General features: G+C 44.8%; 1 protein-coding gene across 1 annotated transcript; it reads right to left on the bottom strand.

The window, feature by feature from the left end:
• Positions 1-7,476: 7,476 nt before the first annotated feature.
• TMEM136 (transmembrane protein 136) lies at positions 7,477-9,308 on the bottom strand (the record flags this gene model as incomplete). Its single annotated transcript, XM_010296302.1, has 3 exons — positions 7,477-8,015; positions 8,444-8,647; positions 9,232-9,308. Coding segments are annotated over 3 exons (820 nt in total), but the record flags the coding sequence as incomplete, so codon positions are not given.
• Positions 9,309-10,699: the final 1,391 nt, after the last annotated feature.

Here is a 10,699-nt window from a genome sequence, read left to right as displayed (position 1 = left end):
GTATTAACCTCATCAGTCTGTGTCTCCAGGGCAAAGCACCAATCTCCCCAACAGTGTATTTTTTACAGCCCACAGCAGAGGTAAGCGGCTCAAGTAAGTAGGACCCTGCAGCAAAAAAGGTTGAGTCCTACGAAGGGTAACTTCTTACTTTGCCTTAAAGTAAAGGATGGCACAAAAAGGACAGATCGTTGGAGCTGCCTTACACGGCATTCCCGAAAAGGCAGGCTCGTAGAGAAAAGTTTCACTGAGGTTCTTTTCGGAAAGACCCGGGTTTCCAGCCTCGCACCCGAAGCTCACTGAGGAGCTGTTGCCATCTGCTGGAAAATCCTTCTATGGCACCTCTCGTCCGAAATCGTGCCCACTGGCAGGCTACCAGCGAGCTCCAGGTTCACAGCGAGGTCCTGCTCACACCCTCGGTCCCCTCTTGAAACAAGCACTGCAGAGCGGGGTCAGGCTGCGGAGCTTTGGGGTGCTCTGCTTGCAGCACTCTGACCACCCACGGGTTCAGTGTGGCGGTCTGATCCGGGTTTGCACCACTATGGGCTCAGCATCAACAAAGGTAGGAAATCAGCAAAAGCTGATGCTTTTTTTACTCCCCGATGCCAGATTTGCCACTTACAAGTAATCAATTTAAAACCAGTGATAGAATGCACCAGTATTTTGTACTGTCATTTAAACCCACCATAAATTGCTATGCCAACTGCTGCTCCAGCAAAAAAAAAAAGTCAGCTGTTTTTGGAAGGCAACAGCCAACCTTTATGCCTCACCATGGCTGGAGAGGAAAGGCACAGAGGAAATGATTCCCAAGCCTGACAGAGAAGACAGCTCATTTCCCAATGCATGTGAATTTGTGACTCCTGAAGTGTGGACAGAACCTTGACCTTGTGTCAGGACCTGGGAAAGCCAGGCTCTGCTGTCAAGCTTAGCACAAATTAAACCTTCCTGCCTTACTGATTTTTTTGTAGTGCCCTGCAATTCAGATCAAGCTCACGTAAAGCCCTAACAGCTGCTGCTTAGCTCAGCGTCCTTCGATCCCAGGGAACTGCTCTGGCATGAGATTCTTCTGAGCCAGCTGAGAACGTGTGTGGGATTTCATTGTTTGCTGAAATTCTACTTTTAAAGGAGCTGAAGATCGCAGTGATACCCTGAATCAAATCCAGATGTGTCTATCTCCTTGCCCATCCACTGCATTTTCCAGCCAGGTGCTGGGCTCATGCTAACCAGCTTCACTGTGACATGCATGCAGCCTGCTTCAGAAACTGATACAATCGATCCAATGCCACTAAATGGCTGTCTGGATACAACTCTAATCTGAAAAAAAAAATTTAATTTGTGCTCTGCTCCACATTCCTATGCAATTTCAAAGCCTTTTACCATCTCACACCTTAAAATAGGTACATGATTTGCTACCTACAGACAGGCAGCTTGTTCTGCATCCAGTTCACTGTAAATGCATACAGGGCCGGTCTATGCTGTTACATCACTTGGGCACAAATGCAATACTTTGCTGACTTTGTTGAGACACAGATAGCCTTCATCTATCAGAGCTTCTCTGTGACAGCTTGTTACAGTTCCTAAACCTGGGTAATCCACATCACAGTAAGCATTTTTATAGCACTAAGCTTTCTTTCCATATCAGCATAATTAAAGCAGCAACCTTTGTAAGTACAGATGAAGCTGCTGTACATTCTGTCATGAGCCTTCCTTCTTGCTCTCTGCTAGAATCAATGTCCTCTGATTGGAGGGGGAATAAAAATTTTAAAAAAGAGGTATTTGTTATTAGGGTAAAATCTAAATAGATGGAGAATAACATTATTTCTCATCACATCTGAGGATTATCAGTTACACCAAACAGATCTTAACCTTCTGACATGACACATAATTCAAACAACAACAACATAATACAAGCAATTGCTGAAAACCTGTACCTTGTAACAGTTCAGAAGCCACAGAAACCTGTACTTCTCCTTCCCGAAACGACCAGTAAACCACTCTTACTTTGCAAAAGCTTTTCCATACACCTTGATCTGTTCAGTTCCTTCTTAAAGTCATTTTCTAAAGATCCCTTACATTGCAAACTTGTCAGCTGCCAAACTCCCCCTGAACTTGAGGGAAACAGGACAAAGCCAGCAAAAGTGAACACCACCTCTTACATGGATTTACTAGAGCACATGTTGAAGCTGACTTGGAAAAAGTGCTGGTATACTGGTATAACCAAAAAAGAGTTGCTCCTTGCCCAGAAATTGCTTATGTCACACAAGGCTAATGCTTGACTGATTCTTTCTCCATCTCTGAAATTTTATTTCTTTGGAAACGGCAGCAGACATGTTATTTTACTTCCAGCCAATATATACAAAGTCTGCAAGTATCAGAAACATACCGATGACTTCCTTGAAGCTTAAAACATTCTCTCAAATCATTTTGTCTAAGAAATAGATCTGCCGACAGCACTGGTGTTAGTCTAATAGTCCAAAGTCTTAAAGGCTATGATTTTACATCAGTGCTTGGACTAGTGTTGCAAGGGAATAAAGCCTTGAATATCATAAAATTGCAATTTCTTCAAATACAAATAGGGAGTTCAGTTAGAGAAAGAAGGCAGAGGAATGAAAGAGGAGGTTAATTTTATAAAGCTCCACTGCAGGGCCAGCCATAGAAGCAAAAGGCAGGCAGCAGGGAAGAAATGGCTTTAAAAGAAATAATGGGAAGATAAAAAATGAAATAAATTTGGGACGGGGCACGGATTTCACTCTTCACAGTCAAAGCACATTTGCCTACTGACTTAAGGCTAGATTCTGGCATGTCATTCCTGAAGACATGAAAGTTGGAAGATGGTTGCAGCTCTAAAGCAAAGCTTCAGAATGCCGCTGTACTTTCTCTTCTGCTTCTGGACTACCTCAAAGGTTAAACAAACTCCCAGGATAAATTATTGCAGTCCCTGAGACCACTTCATCATGCAGCTGCCTGTTTGTAGAGTATGAACAGGCCAGCATCTCTAGAGGGCTCAACACTACACAGCTGCTCCCCAGCGCTGGAGGATTTTGAGGTAGATTTAAGGGTTACATCCAAACAACTAAATTGGCTTAACTATTTATAGAAAACAGACTTTTGGCATGCTGGGCCTCTGGTAAAATGCTGTGACCATAAGCAAGGCAAATAGCTATTCTTTACCAACACAACACACACACCACTACATCTAGGTCTTTCCTGAGTGTGGCTTGGCTGCACGGTTTCAGAGATGCTGGTACAGGCCATGCAGGGCAGGCCCCTTCTTCCGTTCTGGGTTCGTACAGTTCACAGAAATTCTGTCCCGACTTTGGCTCATCTCTACACCTGCAACCTCCCCCACACAAGGCAATGTTAAATAATACTAAAACATACTCTCTTCCTACCAGACTTTCCAATGAAGCAATTCCTAGGCAACAATATTTAGTTTATGAATGAGAAGAGTTCATGGTTCATGGTGTGGAAACAGAAGAGAACCTTCTCCTTTACCATATAGGGCATGGAAAACAAAAGAAACATTTTTGCTCCATGAGTTGCCTGAGGACAGGCACATGAAAGGCCTGGGAACAAACACGGTGGAAGAAATGTGCCCTGTTCAGCCAGTCAACAACCTGAAAGCATCCATTAGCAAACACCAAACTACTACGTTTGCAAGGAGAACTTGGCAAAAAGCAGTACTTTCTCTGCCTGTTAACAGGTCTAAAGCAATAATGGTGAAAGCTGTACAAGTTTTTGGCTCAGTCCCTAAAAAGCACCCATCAACCACCACTTTGTTCATTTACACTCGCAATGCTGACTCATCCAGCAATACACAATACAACTTAACGGCATCCAAAGAGAGAAAACAAATTCCTCATATAATTAAATAATCTTTATTTTATAAAACATAATACAAAGCATCTACACCATTCACTGGTGGAACATTAGTTACTATTACACAGTAATTCAAAGACAAGTTATTATTTCACACTAGTTCTGCAGTTTCCTTTTACAATTTGCTTTAGCCAGTACGGACTTGCCTGAGGACAGGTCCCACCATGTGCTCCATAGCTTGAAAACTATACTTCTTCCTGGGGCTGTGATTCTATGCTGGAGCCCACTAGACAGACTACGAGGCCTTGCACTGAGACATTGTTGCTAGCTCAACCTCATAAAGCCATTCCTAATTGCTCTTTTGTTTTCTAATACCCTTGTTTAACTTCTAAAGCCTCAACATTGATCACAGTGCCCTACTACTTCCAATCAAGTTTCCCCCAGTTCAAAGAAGGGGACTACTCAGCCATTAAGTGCATTATCTTTCAAAACATCTTCACACAAGGTGTTTCATAGATACCTGCAGTTACCGACCGACATCCTTATTCACCTGGGAAGGTATGGGCTGTACAGACCCCACAGAAGGGCTGTCACCATGCATTAAGCTGCACACCAAGACACACCAGAGGTCAGAGTCCAAATCATCAGGACTGCTCAGGAAACTCTTCTTGGTGGGCAAGTCAACAGCTGCACTGAGAAGCGAACAGGCTGTTTTCACCTACAGTTCTGCAGGACTTGCTGCTGAAAGCCCTTACTCCCTGATCAGGCTGGCCGCTGAAACTCTTTTGGCTCCAGATTTATCACAGAATAGTTTGAGGTGGAAGGGACCTTTAAAGGTCACCTAGTCCAACCCCCCCTGCAATAAGCAGGGACATCTTCAGCTAGAGCAGGTTGCTCAGAGCCCCGTTCATCCTGACCTGGAATGTTTCCATCTATTGCCTCTCTGGGCAACCTATGCCAGTGTTTCACTACCATTATTGTGAAAAATGTCTTCCTTATGTCTAGTCTAAATCTGCAATCCTTACTGGGGAAAACCCACCACATACCCTCTCTTCAACTTGGGAGTCCACCTGAAGAAGCAGCAGCATGGCTGATCTTTACGCATGTGTCTAGCTTACTTCTTTTGACTCCCATCTGTAAGCACCACTGCAAAACACCTTGGACTCCCACTTTTGTGAGGCAAGGCAGATGCTGGGAAGTGCCATGTTCAGGTGACAAAGTACTGATGATGGATCGTGGTGAGAAGTGCTTCGCTCAAAGCAACAGCATTTTGCCCTTAAACAGCAGAGCTTGACACACACCACCAAGCATTAATCAAGAGGTGGCTTAGTGTTAACAGATGAAAACACCCCACGAGGTAGGTCTTACTGTAGCCACTTAATAAAGTGGGTAAGCTGAGGCAAAAAGGCTCCTTGACACGCCCCGCAGCAGCAGCAGAGCTGGGAAAGAACCAGCAAGCCCCAACCAGCCCTTCTTGTCTCCGTTCAAGGCTCAATAGTCGTGTCACTGTGCTGTGCTAAATGAGTCAACTTTCCTTTTAAGGACCAGCTCACCCATCAGCTGGCTCTGCTAATCTGAAGTGCTTTGGGCTCTTCAGGTCTTTGGCTGCAACAGGCAAGGCTCACAGCAGAACTGGCACCTGAGTTGCACTGGAGGCCTGGTGCTGAGGCTCAAAATAAACGATCATAATAATGACAAAGATAACAAAGGAACAGTGCTTAAGAACATGCAGTGACATAGACACCAGAACCTGCCAGCTGGGGGACAGTTTTTCCCTGCAAATGGGACCAGATAAGTAATGCTTATTTTTAATCTGTCAGGTGCACTTTTTTGGTTTAAAAAGAGTCAGATTCCGTGCCTTTCACTTCTTTAATTATTAGGTTGTAAAATAAGTCTCTCTTACCCTACAAACACTCATTTTATATGCACTTTTATAAAGCAACCCAGATCCAATCAGGGAGACAGAAATTAATTCAAAGCCCAGGGGTCAAAGCATCAATTCAGATGAAGGAGAGACAAGGTTAGGTCTCTGGCTTGAACAGGGCAGAGGACATATTTGAAACTGGGTAGTTCTTCCACCTTTAGGCACTGTGTTGTGAAGATGCACGCTGGCCACTCTTCAACCAGAAATCCCAATCTGGATCTGAGGAAACACTCTGGTCAAAAATGCTATCTGTGGTCCTGAGGAAAGACATTTTCGCCGGGACCATAGTTTCAAGTGTTTTTCAGTCATTTTTCCTTAGAGCTCCCAGACCTCCTACAGTACCTGACCATGTCCAAATACTGTGACAGATTCTGGGTTCACACACAGCAATCTGAATGTGGGATGACACTTCCAAGGGCGACAGAAATACACAGCCTTCACTACAAATCAGGTTCTGGCCCCTGTTCCCTTTAGATTGCCAAAACCAGCAAGTACAGATTGTTTGGAGATTGCTGCAGTAAAACACTCTGCATTTACTGTTCTTATTTTTAAGTGTTACTTACAGTTTGGGGAAGGTATTTGTCTGACAATCTCAAGACATGCCATTTGGTCTCAGGCTGGCTCCACACTATGCCTGCTTTTGGGCCAATAAGCACAGCAGAGGGAATCTGGGCATTCTGCAGACAAATCAGGGCTTGGTCCATTAGCCAGAAAACCACTTACTGGCAAGTCCTGATGGGGCTTCTCATAACAGAGAGTGTTAGTCACTCAAGAAGCTAAAAGCAGTATTTGGAGGGGATGAGTGGAGTTTTAACAGTCAGGGATGAAGAAGAGGGAAAAAGTCTGAGAAGCGTTTCACATCTGGGGCTGTGTCTTTGGGTGTACTCACAGAGCACCTAGTCCTGCAAGGTGCCAGTGCTGATTAGAGCTTCTGGACACTACTGAAAAATCAGTTATCAATATGTTATTTAATAAGATACTAAAAGGAATTAGAAAGGGTAGGAAACAATTACCTACCTAAAATACTGTTCTTTCTAGAGTCAAACTGTAGCTCAACCATCAAAACTGTTTCTCCCAAAGGAAACAAAGGGATCATGAACAATGATAACAACCATCATTTTGCATTTATATAGCACCTCTCAAGTAAAGATCTGAAAGTGCAATAACATAGATGGATCAGCTCTATCACCCCCAATTCACAGATGGGGAAATTAGGCACAGAGTTAGAGTTACATGACTTGCCCAAGGTCACATAACAAGTTGGTGGAAGAGCCAGGAATCCCAACTTTGATGAAACACTAAAACATGCTTCCTCCTAACAGTATGAAGAATCACTCTAGCTGTCTAGACTGTACAGAACACTGAACATGAAGATCTAGTGTTATTTTCTCCTCTCTTCCAAGATTCTAGCAGTGCTGAAGGAGTTAGCTACTAACATTACTATTTACACCTGCACTGATGGACTAGTTATGTTTAGTCTGTAAAATTAGCCCTTCTTTCACTCATATCATTTAGTGTATGCTTACATACACACTGAGCCAGCCTCTGCCAGGCCAAACACTGCAGGTCCAATGAATCCATGGCATAGCTCCATGGATTTCAGTGGAGTTATGCCAGGGATAAATTTGGCTCCAGAATTGCTAACGTGTGTTGGCTCCTCTCCCAACAGTGGCATTTCAGGCACAATCCCCTTCTTGCCAGACTGTGAACTGAGGAAGTCTTTACTCAGCATCCAGTCAGTGGTTTTTCAGATGTCCATTAGTTTTCAAGTATAACTCATCATTCCTCCGACTCCTCCAAGCGTGGTACTTCTTCATGCTCTTTCTCCTAGCGAAGCGACAGATGCTGACCATGAAAACCCAGGAGACAGCGTACATGATGATGCCACCCAGCTTAATGTACCACCTGGGTTTGGAAGAAGCAAGCTCACAGTACATCAGCCAGGCCCCCATTCCAATCCGCACCCCAGTGAAGAGGACCACAAAGAAGAAATCCACCACATCGCCTGTGAAACTGTGGTAACATCCCATCTCCTTCAGGAACCAGCGGGCCTGCAGCAGTGGGTTAGTGATCTCACTACCAAAGATGACGGCATTGACCTCCGCAGCTGACTCCCCCAGTGCCAGTGATGCTGTGATGCCCAAGATGCTCACCAGATGGTGGGCCAGCATCAGGGCACCCTCTGTCTGGAAGTACACGCACCAACAAAGGTCAAAGAGGAAGTAGCCCAAGCTAAGGCACAGCACATGTACCTGAAGAGTTGTGTTTGGTGATCCTGAAACACAAAGACACCGGACAGTCCTTTAAAGCATGGAGGCAACAAGCAGCCAGGATCCAAGACAAGGAAGGGGTATTCACCTTCAGCACTGGCAGGCTGGTATTGGCTTATATGGATCACAGCTCAGCTGGAGAAGTCAGCCAAGTCACACAATACTAGAGCTGTTAGTCTAACAGCTGCACACACATAATGGCCACACAATGTGATCACACACTCTGCCAGATTGCAGCTGGGGAAGGCCTTTACACCAGCAAAATACAGTACCAGTCTCTCCATTTCTCTAGTTCTTTCCATCACAAAGCAGTTCAGGTATCATTACAATGATCATTCCTCAAGTGGAATGAGGAATTCCTAAGGCGGTAGGAGAACGCCACTTTGTGCCATCACCCACTAGGGGACTTGGGACCACAACTTTCATTGCTTACCTGGGTGACTCAAAGGCCAGGGACCATCAATAAAGCCAATGTAAGCAGAGAGACAGGTAGCAAGGATGCCATGGGTCAGCGTGACCAGCCTGCAGCTCCATTCACAATTCCGGTGCTTGTAGCGATGGCAGAACCAAGTATAGAGAGAGAGCCAGGCAAGCAGACTGCAGGCTACCCGCAGAGGCAGGGGGAACAGCATCCTGTCACAGGAACGCAAAGACAAAAGGCATCAGAAGCTCTAGCCTTTGGCGGTGTTAGCATATCCCAGCACAGCATTTCACCCATAGCCATCCCAGCACTGAGCATACAATGCTATTTCCTGATGGTGCTGCTTGCTCCTGACAATTTTTTTCTGCAGAGAAACCACAGTTCATCTGGGGAAAGGCCTACATGAAAGAAGCATATCCTTGAGAATAAGGCAGATTCACCATGTGGCCACCAGCACAGAGACCCCCACCAGTATCACCTCAGCTGTGGGAAGATGCTCTGAAAATTATGACCTTGCGAGGCAATGAGTTCCTAGCTTGGTTGAACAGAAAACATATCATAACTTGGAAATGCATCTTGGAGGACTTCTCCAAGCAGTCTACAATGCAGGTTCTGCTGAGATACGTTAGGGCTCATCTGCACTGTCTGAGGGACCCACTGAGGAGCGCCACATCCAGAGCTGCTCCTGCCCCTTCATTTTTCTTCCCTGTCCATGTATCTGCATTTGACTGGTCGGCTTGTGATGCCCCACCTGACCTACTGTCATCCTGTCATGCTCTTTGCTAGCTTAGTTTCTCCTCTCCTGAAAGAAAAAAAAAAAAAGAAAACCAAAAAACTACACAGCCTCTTGATAATCTTCCCAATGCAGTAACACCAACTGCAAACAGGTCAACAGAAACACAAAGGCATTGCCATCTCCTTCTGCTACTGAATTTTAACCTTCTAGCACTAACACATTTCCAGGACAGTTTAGGAAAAAAAATGCTTTAAAATCTCCTTGTCCTCTGAAGGAAAATTTTCAGTGGAGCAACATATAGTTGAAGTTTCTTCATGAGCATGCAAGGACAAAGCTCAGGTTAGAACAAAGCATCCCCCAGCAAATGGTGATAGGATAAAGCGGCTCAGCACCTTCGGGAGCAGCCAAGCACTCACACAGACAGTCCCTTTCCTACCCCTGGCTGCACTCCATGAGTGCCCCCGCCCTGCCTTGCACCACCCCTGGGCAAGGCACTGGATGCTCCCTCCTCTGCAGCTTGAGAGGAGTAAGACAAGATGAAAACCACTTAACTCTCCTAACTGCAGACTTCGTTTCATCTTTTCTGGCACCAAGACTTCCAAATCTTTTTGATGCAAAAGGACCAGAACCTATGCCCATAAAGATTTTTTCAATGATATTTCTTTTATATACCTTCCCTCACTCACTGTGCAATACACAATCTCTCAAACAAACAAAAGACATACTGCCACAACAAAATTACAGTGCATAACCATCTGTGGAGGACACTGCTCTTGTCGCTAAAAGCCCCCCAAATACATAATACTCTAATATCTACATCTCATTGATAATACCTCTCCATGAAATACAAATGTGTCTCATTATTCCTGAGCATTCAGGGAAGGCCATCAAAAGAAAGTGAGTCACGCCCTGGGATACGCAGGTTTCCAGTTGTGTAATAACAAAAGCACCACTGGTCCGGCTGGTGCCTGCTGACCAGCGCGCTGGATTCACACCCAGGGCTGGGGAACACAAAAAGGACTACACGTGATAAGGAGTCAAGAGTTGCAATGCTCAACCTTCTTGTTTGGCCTGTTGCAAGTATTACCAGGAATGACTTAGGAGGCTGGGTAAACAAAACCATTATGGTATAATGGGCCTCTGGAACATGGGGAGATGAAATAAGGATGTGATTAACTGCTTTGACCAGGTGTTTCCATTGACATTACTGGTACTTGAGGTCCATGCGCATTCACAGTCAAGGCAGATAAGGCAGGAAGAATTCTGATGTGACAAAAGGGGCTGACCAGCTGGAGAAGCCTGGTAGAAGAAAGAGGAATGACCTTTTAAACATTTTGAGGTGTTTTCCACACCTACTCATGAAAAAGGTGTTTCTCCATCCCCTGGAAAGAAAGAAGGAGGCTATCTTCCAATTACACATCAAAACTCAACGTTTGTCATTAGCATATAGAATACATACTGCACCTGTGAACTACACCTGTACCTGCACACTGGAAAGGGCAATATCCTTTAAAAAAACAGTAATTATAATC

This window comes from Phaethon lepturus, unplaced genomic scaffold (assembly GCF_000687285.1).
Source record: "Phaethon lepturus isolate BGI_N335 unplaced genomic scaffold, ASM68728v1 Scaffold17331, whole genome shotgun sequence".
NCBI classification, from domain to species: Eukaryota; Metazoa; Chordata; class Aves; order Phaethontiformes; family Phaethontidae; genus Phaethon; species Phaethon lepturus.
The sequence above is the reverse complement of the archived record's forward strand: the minus strand, read 5'-3'. Positions and strand labels throughout refer to the sequence as shown.